The sequence below is a fragment of the Peromyscus maniculatus genome, chromosome 23 (genome assembly GCF_049852395.1).
Source record: "Peromyscus maniculatus bairdii isolate BWxNUB_F1_BW_parent chromosome 23, HU_Pman_BW_mat_3.1, whole genome shotgun sequence".
In the NCBI taxonomy this organism is placed as follows: Eukaryota; Metazoa; Chordata; class Mammalia; order Rodentia; family Cricetidae; genus Peromyscus; species Peromyscus maniculatus.
Genome location: NC_134874.1, coordinates 16102185 through 16129783, shown reverse-complemented (window position 1 = coordinate 16129783; position 27599 = coordinate 16102185). Strand labels below are relative to the sequence as shown.

Below are 27599 nucleotides of genomic sequence, written 5' to 3'. Positions count from 1 at the left end.
AAAGTCTCAACAGGAAGTTAGATGCTACGGTCTTCTCTACTTGTACGCCACAGTATGTGGAGAGCTCAGAATATAATTTATGGGAATTGGTGCTCTCCTTCCATGTGTGGGTTCCAGGGATCGAACTCAGGTAGTCAGGCTTGGTGGTGAGAACCTTCCCAGACTGAACCAGCCATCTCCCCCTCCTATTATAGTCTACCTCCACCTCATAAAAAATGAACAACACATAGGTGGCCTTGCCTGGCAATAAATATTTTAATTTTTTTGCTTTATTTTTATGATGACAAATAATTTTCAAGTTTATTTCCTTTTTTTCTTTGCTATTTAAATACAAAGCTAAGCCACAAACAGGTACAACCAAGACATTTTCTCTCACAGTTACACCCTCCTTCGGATCCTCCTCCAAGTCTGACCACTGACCGGGCTAGCAAGGGGTGTGGGGAAGACTCTCTTAGGTAGCACCATCCTGAGGCTGGGGGGATAGGGGGAGGTGTGGGGGACAAGGGTAGGTTCTCATACCGGGCTCCAGAGCCCCAGCCCCTGGACTGAAGGTGAATGGTTAGAATTAGTCCTTCCCGGGAAGGGAGAAGGAAGCCATCTACTTCTGCTATCACAGGTAAGAACTTAACTCTTCATCCTGGATCTCTGGCTGCCAGGCACCCTAGAGCCAACACATCTGATGCCTGATGCTGGCAGGGGACCTGGGCTGGCACCATTCTCACAGGATACAGGGGTTCTGCCTTGACAGCGGGCAGAAAATTTTCCACACAGCAGAATCGGGGTTGCGGGTGGGGGGGGTGTATGGGCTTAGTAATTTCTGGTCCCACTACAAAACCTTACTTTTGATTAGAATAGAGTACCATCTCCAATCTTCTCTACACAAACCAGCCAGCCAAGCCAAAAAGATAAAAAATACAGGAACCCCAGAAGAAAAGAAAAACACAGCCATTTCACTCCCTTCAAAACCTATATACATATAAGTTGTTTTCTGTGGTTTTTTTTTCCATTTTTTCTTTTTTTTGATTTTTTTTAAGTGTTTTGGTTTTTTATTTTTATTTTTATTTTTTAAAATAAATTCAGTGTTCACATTTCTATAAAGAATTAATGCAGTTTCAAGGAGGCCTGCCCCGCTGAGGCAGGAGAACAGTGCTTTCCCGGCCTGCCTCTGGTCTGACTGCCCACCCTGATGCTTCAAGGTGCCTGGAAAAGCCGAAAGCCTGTGGAAGAGGTCTGTTCCCGGCTGGGCCTCCGAGCCCCGGGCTCAGTAAGCTTTGGAGAAAGCAGAGGGGAAGACTAGCTTACTGCGAAACGTTTGTTAAAAAATAATTCATACACGTCGATGTGTACGCCTGTCAAGACGCTGAGGAGAACAAGAGCTTGGAGACATCCCGTCCAGGCCGTGCGTGGGGGATGGCAGCACCCCCACACCCGCCTGTCCGTGGACGTGGGGTGCGGGGGAGTCCTGGCTTTCATCTCGGGCAGAGCCCAGCTTCCTAGTTCACGTTCGACTCCATTCTCTAAAACCTGTGCCGAGTCTTAGACTGCGCGGGCGGGAAGCACAAACGTTCAACTTGTATGCAAAAAGGTACAAAAACAACTAGAATATAAAAGTTTTGGTAATATAAGGCCATCTGTTCAAGTCCACCTTGGAAACCTGGAACAGATATTTAAATACTACATGAAAAGGCATCTTTAATATACTTTTTTAAAAACATTTGAAGTAATTTAGCTAAGAGTAAGTGTGTGTAAAAAAAAAAAAAAAAATCATTTCCCTTTGAGGGCACTTTGTCCTCTGAAGGAGGCAGGGTGGCGGGGAGGCGGGGTGGCCGCGTGGTTAATGCTTCAGCCACGGGTAGGCCTCGATGGAGGCCTTGCTGCGGTCCCCATAGTCGTACAGAAGCTCCTCCCCAGCTGCAATGTCTCGGGAGGCGATGAGGATGAGGTGAGGCACACCGTCGATGTCGTGCAGTTTGGTCTGGCAGTTCCCACACTTACTGTGATTGATCAGCCTCCCCAGGCGGTTCGTTTCACGAGTGGCGTCCACGCTGGTGTGGTGGGAGAGCGAAAGGGGGTTACGCTGATGAAGAGCCTTTCAACCCGGCTGGGACCCTGCGCCGTGGGGGACTCGGGTGGAATGTCCACTGGCAGCCTCACTTGGAGGAAGACAGTTTAATTCCAAAGGCTACTTGGGAGAGCCCAGAGACTTCTGCACGGAGAACTCTCCATGGAGCTGAAGTAAGTTAACTGTAGTGCTTCAATACACACACACACACACACACACACACACACACACACACACACACACACACACACACACACACACACACACACACACAGATTTAAAACAATCAGCTCCCCTAGGCTTGGCCAGGAAGGAACAATGACATTGTGCAGAGATGCTGAGGCAAATGCCCAGAGGGAGAGGCTCTGGGAACCACCGAGCAGGTCTCGAGGGGATAAGTCCCCTCCCACCCGAGGACAGCTCCAATCTCAAAACCCAACTGGGGAGGCGACAGGAGCCCACCTCACTGAACATGGCGCTTCACACTTGCAACCCTAGTGCGCAAGAGCCCGCCGGGCAGGAGGATGGGTAGGTTTGAGGCCAGCCCGGGCTACATATTGAGACCCGATCTAACGGTAACCAGGAAGGCAACTGGTCAGAGGCTCAGGAGCGGCCCAGGGCAGCAGCTCTCTGCCTCTCCTCCACTCGGCACGCACACAGTGTACTCACCAGTAGGTTTTGCTCAGATACTGAAAATAGTACATGTAGCAGCCTGTGGAGGGGTCTTGTGCATACAGAGCCTCCCGCTTCTTGGCGTCGGTGATCTCAATGAGGTCCCCGTGGTATTCGACCACAAAGTCTCCCCGGGAGAACTGCTTTGTGGCAATCACACCCCGGCCTTTTCCATCAATGAGATCAATCTGTCAGGAGGTGACGAGACAGCGTGAGTTCATAAATGTGGGGGGGTCACTAGGTATGGTGTCTTCCGGGGGGAGCTTGGGCTTTTTTTTTTTTTTTTTTTTTAAACCAACTTTATTGGATGGGCCTCAATAAAAACAAAACCCACACCAATGCTCAGAGGCAGGTGGATCTCTGTGAGTTCAAGACCATCATGGTCTACAGAGCAAGTTCCACAACAGCAAGTTATACACAGAGAAACCCTGTCTCAAAAAACTAAAAATAAAATAAAATAAAAAAACAAAACCCACTCACACTGTGTAATGGCTTAATGGACTTTTTTTCTCTTTTTGTTTCTCTGTGTAGTTTTGGTGCCTGTCCTGGATCTTGCTCTGTAGACCAGGCTGGTCTCGAACTCACAGAGATCTGCCTGACTCTGCCTCCTGAGTGCAGGGATTAAAGGCGTGTGTCACCACCGCCTGGCTGGCTTAATGGCTTTTAGTAAAAGTACCAGGTCTAGCTTCAGGTCATTCCCATCCCATTGTCTAAAAGAGCTCCTTTAAGTCCATTACAAAGTACATTTCACGTTAGGCTTCCAGCCGGAATCTAAGTGGGCAAAACACCATTCTGCAGGTGAGAAGACTGAGGCTCGGAAAGGCAGAGTCACGGGTCCAAGACCACAAAGCTCGGAAATGGTGACAGCGGGGGCTCTGTCCATAGGCTCTCTGCTCCTGGGGGAAGAGCCGGGCCCAGTGTCCTGAAATCCTGGGACCCATCAATAACCTCTGGTGTTTCTTTTCACACTTGTTACAATGGAGTCACAGAATGGATGGCTGCTCAAGGGGCCCAGGACTGAGTCTGCGAGTCTAGGTTATAGGTGGAAAGGGAGAGGGGTCTGACCCTCGGCTCCTAGGCCAGAGGCCTCTGCCACCACCCACTGGAGTACAGAGGTACTTCCCCTCACCCAAGCCTTCACAGTGCTGGTTCAGCCCCCAACACCATCAGAAAACAAGACCCACCAGGAGAAAAGCAAGTGCTTTAGGCCTGGCCATGGGGAAAACGGTTTACAATAAACTTCATCTTCTCCTTATCTTTTGTTTGCTGTTTCCTTTAGGGCTTTGCCCATGCTAGACACGCATTCTATCACTGAGCTACATTCCTAGGCCTCTTTTTGGGTTGAACTGACTCCATAGACAAACCTTGACCTTACAACTTTTCTTTCTTTTTAGTTTTTCGAGACAGGGTTTTTGTGTAACAGCTCTGGCTGCCCTGGAACTTGCTCTGTAGACCAGGCTGGCCTTGAACTCACAGAGATCCGCCTGCCTCTGCCTCCCGAGTGCTGGGATTGAAGGCGTGCGCCGCCACTGCCTGGCCTGATTTTGAAACTATCCTACCTCAGCCTCCTAAGCAGCTGGGATGCCAGCCTGTGCCACTATCCCACCGCGCCCTTTTTAGTTCACCCAGGGCCAGGTGTGGTGGTGCACCTCTTTAATCTCAGCACTTTGGAGGCAGAGGTGGCCTATGTGCCAGGTCTACATAGTGAGTTCCAGGACAGCCAGAGCTACAGAGTGAACGAGACCTGTCGAAAACACAACAAACAACCCAAAAAAGTTCTTCCCGGGGCTGGAGAGACGGCTCAACAGTCGAAAGCACTTGTTGCTCGTGCAGAGGACCCAGCTCAGTTCCCAGCACCCACACCACCACACCGGGCAGCTGACAACAACCTGTAACTCCAGCTCCAACAGATCTGACGCCCTCTTCTGGCCTCTGTGGGCAAGGCCACCCCATTCGCATGAAACCGGAAGATACACACACGTGCACATATAATAAAAAGAAATCCTCTGTAAAGATTACATTTGAAAACGGGGCTGAGAGACAGTACAGTGACTAAGAGCACTTCTTCTTGCACAGAACCTGGAATCATTTCTCAGCATCCACAAGGTGGGTCCTAACGGTCCACCACGAACCTCCAGTTCCAAGGAATCCAATGCCTTCTTCTGACTTCTGTGTGCACCTTGCCAAATGTGGTGCACAGACATACATACAAATAAAACACCCTTAGCCGGGCGGTGGTGGCGCACGCCTGAAATCCCAGCACTCAGGAGGCAGAGCCAGATGGATCTTTGTGATTTCGAGGCCAGCCTGGGCTCCAAAGCGAGTCCAGGACAGGCTCCAAAGCTAGAGAAACCCTGTCTCGAAAAAACCAAACCAAACCAAACCAAAACCAAAAAACCCACCCATTACACACAAAACCCGGATGATGCCTCTGCGTGCCCTTCCTGACACGTGTGCCTCACAAGAGCTTTTGTGTGTGTGTGGCTCTTTGACACCCTAAAGGGGTGTAAGTGCCAGTGACCACTAGCTCGGTGGCGAGGTCCCCACCACGGCGCTTCCATGCTGTGGCCTCACCTTCATGCCTTCTTCCTTTCCGCTCTCAATCAGCTCATCGATTTTTTTCCTTTCTTCAGACTGGGTGGAGAGGAAAGAACAGTGTTAGCATTCGCTTACCACGCTGAGGCCAGCCTGTGACACCAGAGCCCTGAGCACACCTCTCTTCACCCACCTTTGGTGAGCAGCGAGTCATCTAATTTTGCCAGGGACAGGAAGGTCACTGCTCTGGCCTGCTATACTCTAAGGCTTTGTTTCTGAGACGGGGAATCCTCGTGTCAGCCCAGGCTGGCCTTGATCCTCCGGCCCCAGTCTCCAGAGTGTGTGATTATAGGAGGGTATCACCATACCCAGCTAGTCTGGATCTTAAGTGTCTCCCAAAGGTCCTTGTGAGAAATGCATGTCCCGTGCTGCCATTGGGAGGCGCTGAAATCATTAAGGGGTGGGACCTAGCGGTCATCACTGGGACTGCACCCTGTATGAGAGGGTGGAGCTCCTGCCTAGTCTCATTTTCAGCAATGAGGCAATGGTTTTGTCTCATGTGATCCTCCATGATGTATGCGCTGCCTACCCAGCACAACAGGAGTCAGCTAGTTCATGGACTGAAGCCTCTAAAACAGGAACAAAGAATAAAGCTTTATTACCTCAGGTACTTGTTACAGAGCCTTAAACATGATGCTTGTCCTGCACAGTACTTTTAAAAAATGTTTAATCCATCAGGACTCTAGAGCTGGCAGCTCAGTGGGCAGAGGCATTTGCTGCCAATCCCGACCATCTGGATTTGATCCCCAGGCCCACACAGGAGGGAACCAACTTCAAGACGTCCTCTCTGACCACCACACCCAAACCACGGCACAGGCACAGGAACATCCCAGCTTCAAGCAAGCGAGTGAATGAAAAATCTGGATTCTGACTGCATGTGAAATCCTCATCACCCAGGAACTGGGCACAGTGACCTATGCCCACAGTCCCAGCTGCTCAGGGGGCTGAGGCAGGACGTGCGCACATTTGAGGGCAACCTGGGGATGCACATCTTTAATCCCGGCATTCCCCAGGAAGAGGCAGGCAGATCTCTGTGAGTTCCAGGCCAGCCAACAGCCAGTGCCACACAAAGAAACCATGTCTCAAAAACAAACTAAAAAAGTGAAAAAAAAAAAAAGGGGGGGGGGGGCCGCGGAGGGTAGGGCACCAAGGAGATGCTGCCCGTTCACGTACAGTTTAATGCCCAGCACTACCAAGTAAACACATAAATGGATGAATCACCAGGGGCCGATTACAGGCTGCACCTGTGAGCAGGACGCATCTGGCTCCACTGTCCCCCCCCAGCTGACTGACAGTTCCCTTGGAGGCGTCCGTTCACACCTCTGAGCTGCGTCTGTGCCTCCCAAGAACAGCGAAGCCGGGGCAACTCCCACGGGGCAAGCTTTCCTGCTCCTACCTGGAGCCGCCCTGGGTCCCACCGAGGCCTCTCATTACACAGGACGCTAGGGAACAAGAGAGAGCTCCGGAGAGGTACCAGATGCCCCAAATCACCTTGGCTCACCAGCATGGAGGCAGCTTCTGGCAGATGGCATCTGTGGAAACCATGCCGCCTGCTGAAATCACACCCTGGCTAGACAGAGCCTGGGACGAAGACAGCTGGCCAGTCACTCAGTCCACACCCACACTCAGACAGGCCGAGATATGTGATGGAGACAATGAGTGAATGAGACCGGGGGACAGCTACCGGTATACCTAGTCTCAAAGCTTCTACTCTAACTCTGGACTCCATTCCCTCTGCTTTTTAAATTTATTTATTTATTTTATGCATACGAGTGTACTGTTTGCATGTATCCCTGCAGGCCAGAAAAGGGCACCAGATCTCATTGTAGATGGCTGTGAGCCACCATGTGATTGCTGGGAATTGAACTCAGGACCTCTGGAAGAGCAGCCAGTGCTCTTAACCTCTGAGCCATCTCTCCAGCCCCCGACCTCCATTCTTTACCTAATATCAGGAGCCTTTTGAAAATATATTATCATTGTTGTTGTTATTATTATTTTATTTATTTATTTATTTTGGTTTTTCGAGACAGGGTGTCTCTGTGTAGCTTTGCGCCTTTCCTGGAACTCACTCTGTAGACCAGGCTGGCCTCAAACTCAGAGATCCGCCTGCCTCTGCCTCCTGAGTGCTGGGGGATTAAAGGTGTGCGCTACCACTGCCCGGCTTATTATTATTATTTTAAAGACAGGTTCTCTCTATGTAACTCTGGCTGCCCTGGAATTGGACATGTAGGCCAGGCTGGACTCAGAGGTCTGATTCTGTCTCCCAAGTCTAGGAATTAAAGTTATGCACTACCACATTTGGACCTCTTGAAAACAGCAAAGTCCCAGCATTCCAGTGTGTTCAGCTAACAGCAAGCATCAATGCTGCTTCCCTGGGAGTGACGAATTTACTGAGGGACTCAAGATGTCAATGATACACAGGTCCCTGGGAAGCATCTGCATGACCTCCGTCATTTTTCTCTGGATCAAGAATTACTGAAAACTTTAGATTTAGGTTTGTACCCTGCGCTGAGGAACTCAAATCCCTCTGTAATCGACTCCCGGGTGATGAGACCATGGGAGCACACCACCATGCTCACCCGGATGCTGCTTTAGTTTATACCTTCTCACCATCACCTCTTCCTGTTTTGAAACAGTTGAGTCTCTGCCTCCTGAGTGCTGGGATTACAGGCTTGTGTCACCATGCCAGGCCTTTTCTTATGTAGGCACAAGATTCCGTATCTTATGGACAAGGTACAAGCCTCCCCACCTCCCCTCCCCCACCCCCTTCCCCCCAGCTATACAGCCGGCTCTTCCAGAAAGCCAGGTCTCCAGCCTCCAGGCGCTGGAGCAGCTGCCCTCCTGCCTAGAGCGACCTTTCCCCCATCCGTCTGCCTGCTGCTTCCTCCTCTGCTGCAGAGCTGTCCTGACACCTTTCCTGACAAACTGCAGACTCCCGGGGACCGAGGGGCCTTGGGCTCCGCACTCCACCAAGCTACTCTGGCTCACTGAGCCCACATGCAAAGGCATGCAAGGTGAAGGCTCCGTCTTCCTGGCAGGACTGCTGACTGCACCTGGGGCTTCATGCACACGGCAGCCAAGGCCTCTAGTGCTGCTCTGTGGCACCAGCCGCCTAAGTCCATGGTTCCTGAGTACAGGGGCTGAGATTCTTCACCACAGAACACCCTAGCCAGGACAGAGGTCGGCAGTTCTGGACGGACACACATCACGTGGCAGTTAATCAGTCCCCCTCTTGTGTCGAGTGAGGACGGCAGTTGGAAGAGGTGTGGGATAACCCAGGTGGGCACCTGGGGATTTCCCTTCTGAGCCGAGGAGAAGCAGGCCGGGAGTCTGGGGCTTGTCAACAGCCAGTCCTGGGTTTCTCAAGGGTAATTTAGGCACAGGAAAGCAGGCCAGAAGGCAGGTGGAGTTAGACAAGGCCTGAGTAAAGGTGGACAGGAAGGATGGAGGGCACCTTCCAGTCCTCAGGTGATATCAGCAGGAGAAGGAAGCCAGGGCGCCGCCAACAGTTATTATGGTTCTTGCTCCGGTGCTGTCACCACCGACCAATGGGCAGGCCAGCCGCCAGCCAGCCAGCCAGCCACGGGGCTGGGAGCACCTTAATGGCTTGCTCTGTGCTCAAACTATGGCTCAAATCCCTCCCTCCTGCTCTGAACTCTGGACCTGGCTTTGCCCTGCCAGCTTTTTCTTCAACTCCAAGAGGTGGCCCAGAACTTGGCATTTTGATTTCACTCTTGGCCACTTGGTCACATATGGTATCTCTTGACCCACCACCCACTCAGTGCCCAGCCTAGCCGAGTTGGTCAGGAAGAACGTGCCCCCCCCCCACACACACCAACAGGCCTAGCTGCTCCATCCAGCTTTCTCTGCAGTCAAGACAACACGAACCCGCCAGCAGCAGTCACATCCACATGGACCCGGGGCAGCTGGCGCTTCACTGGCGCAGCCAGCAGCAGGGGCACGGTGCTCTTTCAGCAGCGCCAAGACAAACAGCGAGGGGCACAGCGTGGCTCTCGCCTGTACCGGTTCCTTGTCTAATTACAGGGCACCCTTCCCCCGCTGCAGCTTATCTGCTGCAGGAAGTAGGTGACCTGCAGTCACCCATGTCCCTCCACAGCCTCTGTCCTCCAGGTACAAGAGCCTGGCTTTCAGCACACAGCCTCGGAGGCTCCCACCCAGCGGCCCCCAACCGCCCTGTGGGGCCTGCCAGGGCTGCTGCCTGGCTGGGAGGAGCTCTGGGCCCTGTGGCCTGGCACCTCCCTCCTCCACTCTGCAAAGCTGTCTTTGAGTGACCCAGCACAGCCTCCCACGGCCGGCAGCCGGCCGGCGGGCGTTCCTAACAGCTCATTCTTGGCCAAAGGACACTGCCTTTCACAAGAAGGAAAGCCAAAGCTATCGGGGAAGCAGGGAGGGAGGGGGGGAGCAGACCCTCCCCACCCCCTCTCTTGGGCTTGTTTTTTAAATGAAGCTGCATCGATGAAAAGAATAGAGGATGACCGAGCTCTGTAGCTCTGCCTGCCTCGCTGCTGTCTCCGATGCTGAGGGCAGGTCTGCAGCGGATGAAATGAGGGAACACTCGGACCAGTCAGTCCCCTCTTCCCTGTGCGGAGGGGACCCGGAGCCTCCGGAGTCAAAAAAAAACCGGCACGAGAGTGGGAGAAAGGAGGCATCTGGCCATACCCTTGGGGGTTCAGAACAGAGAGGCAATGACCACACCCCGCTGCACCAAATATTGACAGGCTGCCCCGCTGGGTACTGTGTACACAAAGGTGTGGGGCCACAGGGACTGGACCCAAGGGGTGTGGGTGTGGGAGAGAAAGAGAGCAGTGTCTCAGCTAACTGCCATTTGCACTCCCACATCATTACAGAACAAGAAGGCTCACGTAGCCCAGGCTGGCCTCAAATTCTTTATGTAACCTAGCCTTGTGCTCTTGTTTTGTTTTGTTTGTTTTTTTCCTCTGTGTAGCCCTGGTTATCGGGAACTCACTCTGTAGACCAGGCTGGCCACAAACTCAAGAGATGTACCTGCCTCTGCCTCCGGAGTGATGGAATTAAAGGTGTGTGCCACCACACCCTGATTGGCCTTGAACTCTAGCTATTTTATATTTCACTTCCTCGGCGCTGGGATTATAGACAGGAGCCACCGTCTCCAGTATATACAGGGATGGACTCCGACTGAGCTGTGTGTGTCTAGCTCAAGGAAGCCATTTGATTTGTGCGTTTTGCTTTGAGATAGGATTTTATGATGTAACCAAGGGTGATCTCAAACTGGAGATCTTGTGAGTCCTGGGATTCACACACATCTATCACAAATCTATTCCTTTAGTCTTTAAAACCACTCACCAGCAACAATTTTTTTCTTTTTCTGAGGCAGGGTCTTGCTATGTAGCCTGTCTGGCCTGGAACTTGCTGTACAGACCAGACCGCTCTTATTAGAACGTAAATCAGTTCTCCCAACTCTATCCTGAATACTAAGCAGGTGTGATGTCTTCATGCGTGGCCTTTGCCCTCTATGTCACAGACAGGAGAGTGTACTTCATCAAGGCGTGTCTGGCTTGAGCTCAGCCATCAGTAAGTACTTCCAAGTTACTGTCCTTTAGAAACTTCTAGATGGCAGAGACCTCCTAAAAAGACAGACTTCTTCCTCCATGTTCCCCCAGGTTCCAAAGCCCTGCCACACACCCTGGAAAAGCGAACCTGATTCTCTATGCCCTGAGGTAGGGACAGGTTGCAAAGCTCCCCAGATGGGGTCTTAAACCAGTCTCCTGCTCCACGGGAAGGCTCTGGTAGAGGAAGAACAAGACACACTCCTGGCTCCACCTACTCACAGAACCCACAGGCCGCCTAGTTCCCCCTCCCAGCTGCAGCTGACCAGACCCTACCTGCAGCTCAGCTTTGCTCTTCCTGGAGCTCCTTCGCACCGGGTAGAAATCCGTGAGTTTTCTATTCTGCTGTGTTTTCCCTTGAGACCTGGGGGAGGGAGGAGGAGGAGGAGGAGAGTAAACACAAGCTGCCCTGCCCCCACCCCCCACTCCTGCCCTCTGGGACCTGACTGCACCTGTGCTCCCCTACCCAGGTGGGCCCCAGTTTCAGGGACTGCTCATCACTCCTCTCCAGCGGAAGAGGCAAAGAGCCAGGCCTTGACCCCTGGACCCAGCACTCAAGATACAGGGGAACACCAGAAGTGTGATGATTCGGGAGAGCGGCCTGGCAGTGGACTACACCACCACGGGCACCCGAGCCAGGCCACAGGAACCAAAGGCTCTATGGTGGGAGAGGGCCCCAGGATACTTACTTTTTCCGAGGGGCCTGCTTGCCCTTCAGGGGCTTCTTCGGGGCCTGCTTGGCAACCACTGTACTGGTAGGATCACATGATGGGGGTGGAGTTTTTGGAGGTTCTGCTGCTTCAGATTTTTGGTTTGGAAAAGGTGCCAGGGGACCTCTCCTGGCGTCTTTGATCTTCTGTTCATCGGACTTCCCGGAGCTTCGGATTGTATTCCCAGCGTTTCTTTTCTCTGCAGTGGGTGTTGGGTGGGGGACAGGGATTTACTCTATGCACTGGTATCGGCTGTGTTCTAAGACACAGCATCACGGGAGTGTCCTGAAGGGGCTGGAGCCGGTGGCCACTACGGCCAATCAGGCAGAAGAAGTACTTGGACCTATGTTTTGACCGAATGCTGGAGAGAGGAAGTGGCCCTCTGTAGGCGGACAGAGGAGACAGCCTGTGGCCATGTGAAGAACTGTGGCTGGTAATGCCGGCCTGGGTGCTCGGCCTGCAGGTTTCAGACACTGGGCTGCAGAACCCGGGAAATAAGCTCAATTCTCAAAGCAAGAGCTACCTAGCACTGATGGGCGGGGCAGTGAGGGGACAGAGCCCCAACTCTTTTAGTTTTTGGTTTTTTGAGACAGGGTTTCTCTGTGTAGCTTTGCGCCTTTCCTGGGACTCACTTGGTAGCCCAGGCTGGGCTCGAACTCACAGAGATCCACCTGCCTCTGCCTCCTGAGTGCTGGGATTAAAGGCGTGCACCACCGCCCGGCCAGAGCCCCAACTCTTTTCCCTCCTCACTGGCTGGCATGCTTCACTTCAGATGCTTACCCAAACAAACCCTCTTTCTACCAAGGTAGGAGCACCAGGCTCCCCGGGATGGCACCTGGGCAGACTGGCACACGGCGAACGGCCTTACTGATACCAGTGTGCAAGCCCTGTGCTGGCGAACCACGCTGTTTTTAAAAATGGATCTAACGATTTACTTTTTAAAGTAAGTAACGAAGACACTACCCAGAGATATGAGATGGCACAGCGATTTTTGGAAAAGTTAGGCGGTTTCCTCACAAAATTAAACATGTAATTACCATATGACCCAGCAATTCCACACTCAGACATCTACTCAAGGTGATTAAAAACACATGTCAATGCAAAAACCTGTACATGAAATGTGGTAGCTTATGAATACTAGCCAGACAGACAGACAACCCAAATGCCCATCAGTGGATGGATAGTTAAACAAAATGTGGTCTGTCTACACACGGGAAATGATTATGATTCAGCCATAGAAAGGCATGAAGCGTCGATACACACTACATCCAACATGGGCAGTCTCTGGGTGAAAAGGCCAGCCACAAAAGGCCCCACAGCCTATGACTTCATTTGCATGAACAGTCCACAGCAGGCAGAGCTGCAGGCCCAGAAAGGAGGTTCCGAGTTGCCTAGGGCTGTGGGGGATGGGGAATGCAAAGTCAGTCTTCATGGGTGTGTGCTTGGTGGGACGATGACAATGTCCTGGACTTAGACAGAGGTGGTGGTCGTGTAACTCTGCAGACACTAGAAACCACGCAACTGCACACGCTGGAGCTGGGGGATGTACAGCTCACTAGGGAGGAGCCAAGACCCTGCCTGCATGGTGGCACATACCTGTAACCCCAGCACACTTGGAAGGTGGGGGGAGAATACAAGTTAAAAGCCATCCTCAGCTGCTCGGGAAGTTTGAGGCCAGCCCGGGCTACAGATATTACCTTGGGAGGTGGGGGGAGACTCGGGTGTAGCCCAGGGGTAGAATGCTTCCCTACATATACCAAGTCTCTGGGTTCTACCCCCAGCTCTACAAAATAAGCAAATAAACTGATATCTGAATTATATCTCAATAAACAAAAGAGGAAAAAGAAACGCATCAACGGTATCCAGGAAGTTGGACATGGGGAGCTGAAGAGCTGGCTTAGTCAGTAAAGTGACTGCCACAAAACCACCAGGATCTGAGTTCGGGTCCCCAGCACAGGCATAAAAAAAGCTGAGGAACGGGGCGCCGGGAGGACAGGTGACAGACAGCTTAGCAGGTAAAAGCACTTGGCACCAAGCCTAATTACCTGCATTTGATCCTCAGGACCTTCATGGTAGGAGAAAACTGAATCCTGTGAACCCCACAACCCCGCACGCACGTACACAGCGGCGGCACAGAAACATCCACCCACAGACACGCGCACACACAAAAAACGAATCAATGTAACTAAAACAAAACCTCGGTCCAGATCAGCCCCACTCCCTTCCATCCTCCCTTCTTGGCAGGAGGCAGGCGTAACCCTGGGAGTAAGTACACAGTGTCCGTTAACACCTGTGACACGTGTCTGTGCCGCAGCGCAACTGGGCGAGAGCCTGACCTTTTTCAGAAACTCCCGATGTACATGCCGCCCCGAATTCTAATCGCCGTCATTTGGCAGCACTAGGCACCAGGAAGCCGGCTTGTGAGCCCCCAACACCATATGGACAACATTCACTCTGCTCAGTTTGGGAAGGGATGCAGGGCGGCTGTGGCCTCAGACAGCCCCTTGCCCACGCCTGGGTGGCAGATGCCCTCCTATTAGCGACAGGCACAAGGATGAAGAAAGACGTGGTGACGGCAGTGTGGTCCAGCCGGTAGCGGTAACATCAAAGGCCCTTCACCACCCATGATGTAACAACTTGGGCCAGACAGGATTCCTTCTCTCTCAACTGACAGATGTGACAATCGGGGCTCACAAAAGAGCTGCAGCTCGCCCCAGCCTCCTCCTTCCTTCCAAGTGGCAGTTACGGTTAGAACCGAAGCTATTTTGAGACTGATTCAGACAACAGAGCCCTGTGCATGGGGGTGGAAAAGAAAATCCAGCTGAGGGGTAGGCCCCTTCCGCAGGCACAGCCCTGGGAGCTGGGCCTTTAGCACTTCTGACCGTTTCTGTCAGGGCATACACGGCTTTCTTCTCCTATAAAGCCGCCGGCAGCCAGCGGGCATGAGGCGTGGGGGTGGCCAGGAGCCTCAGACTCCCCACTAAAGCTTGGAAAGGGACTATCCGGAAGGAAGGAAGGTTCTTGGAGGGTTTGCCTTGTTATTGGGCTAAGTAGAGTTTTCTTTTTGCGGTGTTAGGAGTTGAACCTAGGGCCTTACACTCGCTAGGCAAGCCACATCCCAGCCCTCCCTATTCCGGGCCGTGGGGTGGGACAAAGTCTCATCCTGCAGGTCAGGCTTTGAAATCACTGCAATCCTGATTTGGCTTTCACAGAATTTCCCAATAACCATGCATTCTTGATTTAATCTTTCTTTCTTTCCTTCTTTTTTTTTTTTTTTTCCAAGTCAGGGTTTCTCTGTACAGCTCTGGAGCGTGCCCTGGAATTCACTCTGTAGACCAGGCTGGCCTCGAACTCACAGAGATTCACCTGCCTCAGCCTCCCGAGTGCTGGGATCAAAGGCATTCCTTTCCCTTTTTGGTAAAGTGCTCAGGATCAAATCCAGGGTCTCACATGCTAGGTTAAGTATTTTACCACTGAGCCCGGCCACCAGCCTATATTCAGTATTTAATTCCAAATCTCACACACAGCGCATACTGCTTTGGAAAGTAACACAGGACACTTGAATGGAAAGAAACTGTAGAAATGGGGTCAGGGCCCGCCATACAAGGAAAGTGAGTCGATCCCCTGAGCTTATTTCACACCGCAGTCGCCTGCTCTGTACAGCCGGGACTCACTCAACTTTTCCTGCATTCTTAACCATCACAAGCCTCTCCCAGTGCAGGCCGGGTGTGTTCTTTTTGCATGACATGCCTGAAGGATATGCTGCTAACTCTTGTGAAAGTCGGAAAAACCTGTCAGACCACAGGACACGCTCTCTGACACATCCTACCCTTTCCACCAGTGTTTGCTTCTCACTAGTGAGTAGGAACATGGTTAATATCTCCCTCACACCTGGCCCTGGGAAGAGTGTGTGTGTGTGTGTGTGTGTGTGTGTACACCTGCGGAGCTAAAGGCAGAACAGGGGCCATTTCAGGGCTTACCTTCTCGCTTCCTGTAGATCCCAGCTAATGGCTTCCCCTGGCATTTGATCTCGTGATGTGCAACTGAGTTCTCTTCCTGAAGAGGGGAGCGCATTCCAGAGCATTTGTTCGGACTCATGTAGGCATAGATCTTTGACTGCCCGGCAAACACGTTCTCCTAGAACGACAAACACGTATTCTGAAAGAGGCGTGAAAACAAAGGCAATCTCAGCGCATCTGAAGGAAGAAGGGCAAAGGAGAAAAAAGACAGATGTCATCACCACTCCAGGACAGGCCGACCCGGAGATGCCAGAGCTCCGGCAGATTCTGAAGCCCCAGACCCCAGGTTTCTGGCCACGTGGACTCTCTAAACCCGGTACCTAAGGAAGTCTGGCCAGCAGTGGACAAGACAGCCCATGAAGGTCCAGTCCGTTTGAGGAAAGAGCGAACCTACCCAGCAGCAGGGAGGTCAGAATGACCCAGGAAAAAAACCCGACTCTGGATCTGACGGGCTGGGCTGAGTCAGGGGTTAATTCCCCGGGGCTAGGGATTCAGCCACTAGCACAGACACAGGGCCTAAGGGAACCTGATGAGCCGCTGGGCGCTGCGGTCAGCTGGGAGAGCTTGTGGACTGCCTCAACCTTCCGAGCCGGCCGGCCGGGCCCCTCTCAAGCCACTGCAGCTCAGCGCCTCCCAGGACCGTGGCTGAGTGATGGGGGAGGCCAATGAGAGCTCAGGCTCTGGGCCAGCGCATTGAGGGCGGTCACACCGCTGCAAACCGCACCTTGGCTAACACTGGGGCCGGCTCAGCGGGGGAGGGTGGGTACAGGTCACTCCTGCGCTGGTGTCTTTGGGCGTGGGGCCCCTCCTCGGAGTGACCACATCCAGGAGGAGGGCTCTCCCACAAACAATACAGGGCCTGGCAGCCTGGAAAGCCACTAAATCGCCTAATCAGGACACTCCGGTGACTCTCGAGGGGCGCCAAGCAGGCCCCCCCCCTCCGCCATGCCCTTGGGGAAGGCAGCCACCTCCCGGGACCCTAGGTCTCGGGAGGGACTGAAAACGCTCCAAGGCCACAGTCAAACTTTTCCGAGGTCAGCCACTGCCAGGGTCACGGTGGTGGAGCGGGACTGCCACTTCTGGCCAAGCAGCCGATAAGGAAGCTGCCCCAAGCCGGTCCCACCGGCGGGCGCCGATGGGGAGGGGGGGGGGCCGCCCCGCTGCGCCCACGTGCGCGAGGCCCGGGCCCGGTTGGCGCGCTGCTCAGTGCGGGGAGGGAGCCTGCTTACCCCGTCGCTGCGGGGCCTCCCCGGGCCCCTCTGCTCCACCATCTCCGGGCCCGGGGCCGTCGCCGCCGCCACCGCCGCCGCTGCCGCCGCCGCCTCCACCGCGCGGGGCTTGCACATCTTCCTGCCTGGAGAAGGGGGACCCGGGGGAAGCGGGGGAGGGGCGCTCAGGGCGCGGCGGCGCGGGCAGCGGGACCGCGGGGGCCCGCCGCAGCCATGTCTCCAAGCCCGCACGCAGGGGGGCCCGGCTGCGCCGTCCCGGGGTGGGGTGGGGGGGAAGCGGGGGGCCCGAGCCCTCGCCGCGGCGTCCACCCACCCGGCCCGGCCGGGGGCCCCCTGCGCCCGCCCCACCCCGCGCGCCCGGGCCCGACACACCCACCTGCAGCCCAGCTAGGCCCATGGCGGCGCGGCCGGCGCCCTCGCCCTCGCCGCGGCCGGGCCACCAGCGCTGCCGCCGCCGCTGCTGCTGCTGCTGCCGCCGCCACCAGCGCCGCCGCGGCGCCCCGGGGAAGGGCCGGCGGCGCCCCACGGCGCCCGCTTCGCCCATGGCCCGTAGCAGGCCGGGCGCCCGCGCGCGCCGCAGCCGGGGCCCCGAGCGAGGCCGGGGACGGCGCGGGCAGGGGCGGCGCTGCCAGGCGCCTGCGGGGCGGGCGCGAGGGCGCGCGGCGGCCAATCCCGGCTCGGCGCGGCCCCTCGCGCGCGCGCCCCCGGCCACTCCGCGGCGCGGAGACTGCACGGCGCCCCGAGCCCGCCGCGGAGCCGCGTCGGCATGCGTGCGGTGTGCACGCCAGCCCCGGCGTCCGCCCTGTTGGGCATCCCGGTGGAAGGTGGGGGGGGAGTACCCAGGGGTGGCCACAGAACCAGGAAGTGATGGGTCCCCGGTCCTAACAGGCGTTCATTCGGCCTGTGGCCGGTAGGAGGCCCAGGGGTGCCCAAGAGCCCTGCCTGGCCTTGATAAGTTTGCCGGGGTCCTTCTTCGGCCATGCAATCTTGTCCACGCCTCAGAACAACCCGGGGAAGACAGACACCGTTATTACCTCGTTCCTAAAGATGGGGAAACTGAGGCTCAGGGAAGTGAGGGCCCTGGCCCAGTTCTTGCAACCCAGTTTTCAGCCCAGGCCAACAGATTAGGGAGGCCGTTACAGATGAAGAAATTGAGGGTGGGAGGAGCAATCGGTGTGGCCGAAGGGTTTTTTTTTTAAGCAGGTCACCCACCTAGTGCTCCTGTGGCCCTCCCTGTAAGAAAAAATGCCCGGGTAGGCAGAGTTTCAGGCACCCTGGTGACTGTCAGCTTAGCTTACTGCCTTGTGCCGCTCTGCTGTGCCTGTGTTAGGGCATGCGGGCTCACGGCCAAAGATTCGCTGGATTTGTGCAAAGTCATAGAGGCAAACAAGACACTTGAAGGTACCCAGCTCCTGCCTTACCGGAGCATTACGACCACAGCTAAGTGACTTTCCAAGCCTGGCCCTTCTAGGTCTTGGTAGCTAAACCCACAGAGCCTGGTGTTCCATAACCTACCCGAGGGGTCTTCCAAAAGTCTACAATAAAGGGCTGGCTGTTCGGGGCCTCCTCTTCACCTTACCTCCTCCTGTTAAAAGGCCTAGTAATGAGAAGGATTACAGGACAAGCCATTCTTAGAACATTAACACCTTATCAGCTGGCTTTAATTAATAACTTTCAAAGTTGGAGGCCTACCCCACCCTCCACCTTCCCATAGCTCTGCAGAGCCTGCCACACTCCATTACTGGAGACTAGCCCGAAGTAGAAAAGATTCCCAGGGGACACTCAGACACCCGGGTTAAACCACGCCGAAGTGCCTCCACATCTGAGGTCACACAAGATTTATAATTTGGAGTACATCGACCCTTCCAGTTCCATGCTTTTTTTGGCTGCCTGTCAGCCCTCAGAAGCAGGGCATGGGTACCTCTGAAAATCATTCCGTGTAGAGGCCGCCCACGCTTTCCCTGCACCTGTATGTAACAAATATCCCATCAGCAAACAGAGCTAAGGATATGGCTCAGGGGTAGAACAAGTGCCTAGCACACACCGAGCCCTGGGTTCAATCCCAAGAATTGCAAACAATAACAAACAACATGAACTATCCCCCCGGAAGTAGATATGGTGGCTCACACCTCCAGTCTCCACTTGGTAAGCTGAGGCAGAAGGGTTGCCAGTTTGAAGCCTCTCTGGGCTATAAAGTAAAACACTTGTTTCAAAAAGAAAAAAGAAAAAAAAAAACAAGACAACAAGGCAGAAATAAAAACTCTACTGTCGCCTAAGATTTCAGAGAACTATAAACTGACGACGACGATATCACCAATAGCTAACATAGCCTGAGTGTTTGCAGTATGTTAGGACCTTTAATATGGCATCATTCAATTAAAACTTCTGGTTGTTATTATACTATTGCTCCCCTTTCACCCCCATTGAAACAGGCTCGGGGCAGATGACTGACTTCCCTAAGAGAACTACGACAAGGAGAAATGGGTCCAGAACCCACTTCTGCTGCGCAATCACGGTTTGCCATAAAGAACGGGTACTGAAGCCGGGCGGTGGTGGCGCACGCCTTTAATCCCAGCACTCGGGAGGCAGAGCCAGGCGGATCTCTGTGAGTTCGAGGCCAGCCTGGGCTACCAAGTGAGCTCCAGGAAAGGCGCAAAGCTACACAGAGAAACCCTGTCTCGAAAAAGAAAAAAAAAAAAAAAAAAAAAAAAAAAAAAAAAAAAAAAAAAAAAAAAAAAGAACGGGTACTGCGTCTCTTGAATTCAAATGCCAGCATGTAAATCCGTTTACCAGACATTTACTGAATACCTATCTGGTTCGGGCCCGTGTGTACACAGCAGTGAACGCACAGGCAGCTAGCTGGAGGACAATGAGGACGGGTGGGGTGGGGGTGTGAGAGGGGCCTTGTCGGCCGCAGTGACTGTCATAGAGTTGCTCCCAGGAACAACGAGAGAACGGGGGAAGTAAAGGTCATGTGATAAAAATCGGTACTCTTTAGTTGCTGAGAGTTGATGAGGTGAATCGTGTGGAGATGATGAAGTGGAAGAAAGGAGAACAATTTGAAAAGGGCAGAAGAGGTGGAGAAAATAGATGAGCTGACCATCCTCAACATAACGTGTACGGTGGCTCACTCCTATAACCCCTATGCCAAGCCAAAGTAATAGACTTGGGTTGTATATACCTTCCAGACTCTAAAACAACCCAAAGCCACAAGACACCCTTCAAAACCAGAGAGAAGCGACCTGGTATGTGAGTAGTCTGTTCAGATGACACAGTACGACCCTCGAGGTGACAGGAATGTCTTTCTTTTCTTTCCTCTGCCTCCTCTTTTTTTTTTTGGGGGGGGGAGGTGGAGGTGGGGCATCTCACACAGTGGCCTAGGCTGGCCTCCAACTCTCAGCAATTCTCCTGCCTCAGTCTCCAAACTTCTGAGTCACCACCCCTGCTCAAGGATGGACTTTCTAGGGGCTAAGGTTGATGAAGCTCAGGGGTACAGTGCTGACCTAGCATGCCCCAGGCTCGCCTTTTTATCTCTAGCATCAAAAAAACAAACAACCTCCCCCAAAGTGATTTTCAGGAGGAAACGGCCTGGTCTTTTCATTTGATGCACTACAAATGATGTGTTATTTATAAATCTTAACGTCTAATTCAATAATTCACAAGAGTAATACAAAAATTCACAATAATACACATTCACCAGGCCTAGCAGTACCCCAACTAGTACCCAGCTACTTAAGCTGAGGCTGGAGGACTGCCTGAATCTTGGGCCAGCCTGTGCTACATAGCGAGTCCCTGTCTAAAATCAAAACCCAAAACAGCCTTGGGCCAGGGATGGTAGTATACATTCTTATCCCAGCACTCCGGAGGCGGAGGCAGGCAGATCTCTGTGAGTTCTAGGCCAGCCAGGGCTACACAGCAAGACCCTGCCAAAAAAAAAAAAAAAAAAAAAAAAGCCGGTGGTGCACACCTTTAATCCCAGCACTTGAGAGGCAGAGGCAGGTGGATCTCTGTGAGTTCAAGGCCAGCCTGGCCTACAAAGCAAGATCCAGGACAGGCTCCAAAAGCTACAGAGAAACCCTGTCTCGAAAAAACAAAAAACAAAAAAAAAAGGGGGGGGGGATAAGAAAATTACTTGCACAGCAAGTTTGAGGCCCTAGGATCCAATATCAATAACTAACGCACGCACGCACGCATGCGCACACACACAGGTAACTAGGTCAAAGGGGCACATAGCTAGTGATGAGGGTCCTAAACTTCACTGGGCAGAAGCTAGACAACTTTGCCCCCTTAGCTTTGGTTCAGAAAGGGAGGCAACGGCATAATAAAAGACACAGCATGGCGAAGAAAAGTCTGTGACTTCAGACTTGACCTTTGACCTCTGAAGAACTAAGTCATTTCTCTAGATGACCTGAGATAATAAAATGTTTGGATGTCAACAATAATTATTCCCATATTTCAATAATAGTTTTCTCTCTATAATTTAATTACATCACGGGGTTTCGTTGTTGTTGTTGTTGTTGTTTTAGTTTTCTGAGAAGAGTTTGTTTGTGTAGCCCTAGTTGTCTTGGAACTCGCTTTGTTGACCAGGCTGGCCTGGAACTCAGAGCCCACCTGCCTCTGCCTCTGGAGTGCTGGGATTAAAGGCTTTCACCACCCTGCACACAGCTCAATCAAATCAGGTTTTCCTGGCACTCGCACACTCCTTTGTTTTTTAATGTACTGGTGTTTTGCCTGCATGTATTTCAGTGTGCTACATATGTGCCCTTGGAGGACAGAATGGATTTCTGTGGTAGCATAGAGAGATGGCTCAGTGGTTAAGAGCACTAGCTGCCCTTCCAGAGGACCCAGGTTTGATGCCCAGCACCCACGTCTGTTCACAACTTTTTGTAGCTCCGGTTTCAGGGGTACCTGACACCCTATCCTGGCCTCTGTGGCCACCAGGCACACAAAACACCCATACACATTAAATAAAAATAATAAAGTCTGAAAAGCTAAAAAAAAAAAACGTTTTGTGGTAATAGGCAAAGTGAAGTAAGGAATCATTTTATATCAAAGTTACTCCAATAATTTAAATGTGCTTTTAGATGCTTTTTTTTTTTTTCCCCAAGAAAAATGTAGTGTTAAACTGGGCATGGTGGTGTATACCTGTAATGCCTGAACTTGAGAGATAAAAGCAAGTTGGATGCCAGCTTGGTCTACATAACAAGTTCCATTTCAGTCAGGGCTACTTAGTGAGACTCTGTCTCAAAATAACGAAAAGGAAAAGGGGCTGGAGTTGAGCTAGGGCAGAGAGAGGGGGAAGGATGAGCCTAGTGTTAATTTCCTCTGTTAACTGGATTATGAACACTTGAACGTGGTTCACTATGCCTCATTTCTGGTTAGCATCTGAGGAAGTCTTGTCCCCAAAGACCCTATAAGAATGCTGGGAGAATAAACGATGCAATAGAGTTCAGAGCATGCAAAGGGGACCAACAAATATTCCCTTAATGAGTGGAGATTTAAGCTATGATTATTGCTATACAGAGCACATTGCATTAAGGGAAATTCCCACTAACACGTTCGGTCTTGGCATTTCAATAAAAACGCCATGCTCCAACTTAAAAAACAACAACAACAAACAAAAAAAACACTCCAGTCACGCTCAAGATTTTGGTTCTTTCGCGTGCGACACAGCGGCTAGAAATGACCAGCCGCTTTTGTCCAGATGGAAAACTGTATCTTCAAAGATGGACTTGTCTCGCGCGGCCGCACGAGTTCCACCCACGCCATCGCCCTGTGGGCTGAAGTTCTGCCCAGCTTCAGGGTGAAGGGCTGCTCCGCCAGGCACTAGCTGGGGGGGGGGGGTAGGTTCCGATTCACCCCCGCGAAATGGACCACTGGGACCCAAACTGACCCCGCGGTGCAGAGCCGATGCAGGGGAGCGCACTGCCTCAGCAATCTGCACCCTGCCTCGGGGTCACCTCCTCCGCCGGCCAGGCTCGTGGCATCAATAACAACCGTTCCCTGGAGGGGCGCTGCGCTCAAGTTTCCAAAGAGCTTTGACATAGGGATACGCCAGCTCCGGGGAGACTGGCTGAAACACAGGCGCACACGCGTCCAGACCGGACAGCGCTGTCCGACAGGGGGGAACGGTCTCCGGGGACACCCAGGGTCCCGTGTCCCTCCGGATCCCCGCGCTCCACCATGGGTGGATGCTTGCGAGCGGCCGCTCCGGCGCCGAGCGCTCCCTGCAGTGCGGCTTACCGCCAGGCAGTCCCCTTGCGCTGGCCACCCTAGCAAATACCTCTCGCCATGGCTCGGCTCTGTCACCGCCTGGAATCTCCCGGGAAACCCAGCTTTCGAAAAAAGTTGCAACAACTGTAGCCAACTGCTCCCCCGGTCCGCGGCTGCGGGTGCTGATTGGTGCGGCCTCCCGCCCTTTCGCGGGCTGGCCGCTGTGATTGGCGCGCCCGAGGCAAAGGCCCGCCCTTCTCCCCGCCTCTCTGCAGGGGCAGGGCCTCCGGCCAGGTGGGGGTGAGGGCTTTAAATTTGATCATCTCCTAGCACTGATTGGCTGAGCTAGAAAGACTCATCGGCTGCCATTGGGAGGGTGGGGCCTTAAGCTCCTCCTTCTCCTAGCTGAAGCTCCGCCTCGGGTTCTTTCAATCTCCCGTTGGAGAACCAGACCTAGAGGTGGACCTGAACAGGAACTTCCGGTCTGCGGTAGGCTTGACCGGAAGCTAGACCTTTGACCTGTCGCTCTTATGTTTTTGGGTCGCCTAAGGCGTTCAGAAGTTTGCCATCTCCACCACCTTGCCGTCCACTTTCAGTTTGGCTCGTTCATTCGAATCCCCACGTTGCAAAGGCTTACTGCAAAAATTATGTTCTTCCAATATGTAAACTCTGTGGGTACAAACTACGAACTGGGTCAGTGGGTAAACTCAGAACCTCAAAATTACAGCCCAGATCACCTGCCTATTTTACAGATGGGGTAGTAGACTATCCAAGACATCTTTTGTTTTGTTTTGTTTTGTTTTTCGAGTCAAGGTTTTTTTCTGTGTAGCCTTGGCTGTCCTGGATCTCGCTCTGCAGACCAGGCTGGCCTTGAACTCACAGAGATCCGCCTGCCTCTGCCTCCCGAGTGCTGGGAATAAAGGCGTGCGCCACCACCGCATGGCCAATTATCCAGGAAATTTATTTGTTGCCGAGGATCATCCAATCGTTTCCCTTTAGGGCCTGGGTACATATCCGGACTGACAGTCGGCTACATAGTCTCCTTATCTCCAGAAAAGCCATGTACCCAGGTCCCAGATACACACAAGTGTCCTGAGTGGACTTGGCTTTAGACTCAGGTCACTCCCTGTTTTCTATGTGGACTAAGAACGTTTCGCTTTTTCCACATTGTCAGGGATCCTGCCGTTGCACAGAGATCGCAGGAAAACAAAACGAGGGGGTATGGAATCCAGCACGTGCCTCAGAGGTAGGGCGTGTGCCTAGCACACACCAGGCACCGAGCTGGATCGTCCCCCGGCACCAGAAAATTCAAAACTCAAAAGTGAGGAGGCATAGGTCCAAACACTTGGCAAAGCAGAAAGTGGCTCTTCCTCGTGACCTCACCGCGTGCCTGGGAAGGAGCACTTCAGCCCCCTGGCTCTCGGTTCTCTCTGCTGTCAGTCATAGGGTTCGGCAGGACGTGGGGATGCGTGCTCTCACCTCACCTACTCTGGACATGGAGCAAAGTGACAAACCAGACCTCCCTGGGCTACAGAGCGAGTTCAAGAGCAACCCGGAGGAATTGGTCTGACACTAAAAAGTAGGAAAGAAGGCTGAGGATATTAGCACACGGGTGGAGTATTTGCTTAGCAGGTTCAAGCCACTAGATCAACCACGAGAGCCACTACCTCCCACCAATGAAAACATTAAGCTGTAAGCTCCCAAGGAGCCTTGCAACTTCCATAAATATGTAGAGGTTCTATAAAATTTATTAATTCAGATCTAGGTGTGATGGCTCATATCTATAATCCCAAAATTTGGGTGGCTGACACAGAATTGCTGAGAGTTATCGGGGCTGGGGTGGCACACGCCTTTAATCCCAGCACTTGGGAGGCAGAGGCAGGCGGATCTCTGTGAGTTCGAGGCCAGCCTGGGCTACAGAGTGAGTTCCAGGACAGGATCTAAAGCAACACAGAGAAACCCTGTCTCGAAAAACACAAAAACAAACAAACGAAAGAAAGAAAGAAAGAAAGAAAGAAAGAAAGAAAGAAAGAAAGAAAGAAAGAAAGAAAGAAAGAAAGAAAGAAAGAAAATTCCAGGGGTCCTAAAAATAATGGCTTAGGGTTAAGAGCTTTCTTCCTTCCTTCCTTTCTTTCTCTCTCTCTCTCTCTCTTTCTTTTTCTTTAAAGATTTATTTGTTTATGTATACAGTGTTCTGTCTGCATGTATGACTGCAGGCCAGAAGAGGGCACCAGATCTTATTACAGGTGGTTGTGAGCCACCATGTGATTGCCGGGAATTGAACTCAGGAACTTTGGAAGAGGTTCTGAGTTCTTAACTTCTGAGCCATTTCTTCAGCCCTAAGAGCACATTCTTCTGTATTCTAAAGGCACTTCTACTCATGTACACAACGCATATACATAATGAAAAAATATATATCTTAAGAGAAAACCAAAAGCCAGGCAGTTGTGGTAAGTATCTTTAATCCCAGCACTTGGAAGGCAGAGGCAGGCAGATCTTCTGAGTTTGTAGCCAGTCTGGTCTATATAGTGAGTTCCAGGATAGCCAGGGCTACAGAGAAACCTTGTTTCAAAGAAAAAAAAAATTTTTTTTTAAAGACAAGAAGAAGCAAAACAACAGAAACACAGTGCTGGTGGTGGTGGCCCGTGTCTTTGATCCCAGCCCTAGATTGAAGCAAGCAGATCTCTGGGAGTTAGAGTCCAACCTGGTAATAGTGAGACCCTGTCTCAAAACAAAACAGAAAAATTAGCAGTGGGTGGAGAGATGGTGTCTTAGGATTACTATTGCTGTGATAAAACAAAAACAAAAACAAAAACATGACTGAAGCAAGCTGGAGAAGAAAGGGTTTATTTGGCTTATGCTTGCTTGCATATCACTGTTTATCACTGAAGGAAGTCAGAACAGGAACTCAAACAAGGCAGGAACCTGAAGGCGGGAGCTGATAGAGACCATAGAAGGGTGCTGCTTACTGACCTGCTCTTTTTTGGCTTGCTCAACCTGCTTCCTTACAGCACCTAGGACCACCAGCATAGATACAGCACCACTTCAGTCACTAATTAGGAAAATGCTCTAGGGGCTGGAGAGATGGCTCAGCGATTAAGAGCACTGACTGCTCTTCCACAGGACCCGGGTTCAATTCCAGCACCCATATAGCAGTTCACACCTGTCTGTAACTCCAGTTCCAGGGCACCTGACACCCTCACACAGACATACACCCAGGAAAAACACCAATGTACATAAAATAAGTTAAAAAAAAAAAAGAAAGAAAGAAAGAAAATGCTCCATAGGCTTGTCTGCAGCCTGATCTTATGGATGCATTTTCTCAATTGAGGCTCCCTTCTCTCAGGTAACTCCAACTGGTGTGTAGTTGATATAAAACTAGCCAGAGCTAAGCAGTGGTGGCCCATGCCTTTAATCCCAGCACTCCGGAGGCAGAGCCAGGCAGATCTCTGTGAGTTCGAGGCCAGCCTGGACTACCAAGTGAGTTCCAGGAAAGGCACAAAGCTACACAAAGAAACCCTGTCTCAAAAAACCAAAAAGAAAAAAAGAAAGAAAGAAGGAAAAAATTAAAATAAAAAAAGGAAGGTGGAGGGCTGGAGAGATGGCTCAGAGGTTAAGAACACTGATTGTTCTTCCAGAGGTCCTGAGTTCAATTCCCAGCAACCTCACAACCATCTGTAATTAGATCTGGTGCCCTCTTCTGTCCTGCAGGCATGCATGCAGGCAGAACACTGTATACATAATAAAATAAATCTTTAGGGAAAAAAAAAAAAAAGGAAGGTGGAGGGAAGGAACTGGCTGCTCTTCCAGAGGACCCAGGCCCAGTTCCTGTCACCCATGTGGAAGCTCACAACTGTCTGTAATTCCAGTTCCAGGGTAATCCAACACTCTTCTGGCCTCTGTGAATACTAAGCATGTAAGTGGTGCCTAGCCATACAAGTAGAATCAGAAACCCAAACTTAATAGGATTGGGGATGTAGCTCAGTTGGAGTGCATGTGTCTGATGTTACATAAAGCCATGGATTTGATCCTAGGCTCAGCCAGCATAAACTGAGTGCAGTGCTATATGCTTCCAATCCCAGCATCTGAGGTGGAGGCAGAAGGATCATAAGTTCAAGATCCTGCAGGTCCAACTGAAGTTGATTCTTTGTTGTGGTTTGTTTCTTTTTGAGACAGGGTTTCTCTTTCTAACCCTAGTTGTTGTCCTGGAACTCGCTCTGTAGACCAGACTGGCCTCGAACTCACAGAGATCCGCCTGCCCCTGCCTCCCAAGTGCTGGGACTAAAGGCGTGCGCCACCACAAGGGGTCCTGAGCTTGCTTCTTTACATTGATAAAGTCAGAGAAACTGCCTTTGAATCCGGCAGCTTTGGTGAAGCCTGATGGCATAAGTTGTATTCCCAGAACGCGGTGGGTAGAGGCAGGCGGCAGCTCAGGAGTTCAAACGGCTTCGTACATAGTCTGGGCTATGTGAGACCATCCCTCAATCACCACC

The 27599-nt window shown here is 52.2% G+C and overlaps 1 protein-coding gene across 5 annotated transcripts; it reads right to left on the bottom strand.

Moving 5' to 3' along the window:
• Window positions 1-231: 231 nt before the first annotated feature.
• Kmt5a (lysine methyltransferase 5A) lies at window positions 232-23195 on the bottom strand. 5 transcript variants are annotated; one of them, XM_076560556.1, is made up of 8 exons: window positions 23177-23195; window positions 16894-17018; window positions 15626-15782; window positions 11625-11844; window positions 11212-11299; window positions 5309-5368; window positions 2732-2922; window positions 232-2045 (listed from the first exon to the last, which is right to left on the bottom strand). In XM_076560556.1, exons 1-8 carry the CDS (start codon window positions 23184-23186, stop codon window positions 1835-1837), a joined length of 1062 nt encoding a protein of 353 aa, XP_076416671.1. In that variant the 5' UTR covers window positions 23187-23195; the 3' UTR covers window positions 232-1834. The 5 variants fall into 5 exon arrangements, with proteins under 5 accessions (XP_076416671.1, XP_076416672.1, XP_076416673.1 ...); XM_076560557.1 differs by lacking the exon at window positions 23177-23195 and adding an exon at window positions 23137-23154; XM_076560558.1 differs by lacking the exon at window positions 23177-23195 and adding an exon at window positions 17270-17480.
• Between the last annotated feature and the right edge of the window lie 4404 nt (window positions 23196-27599).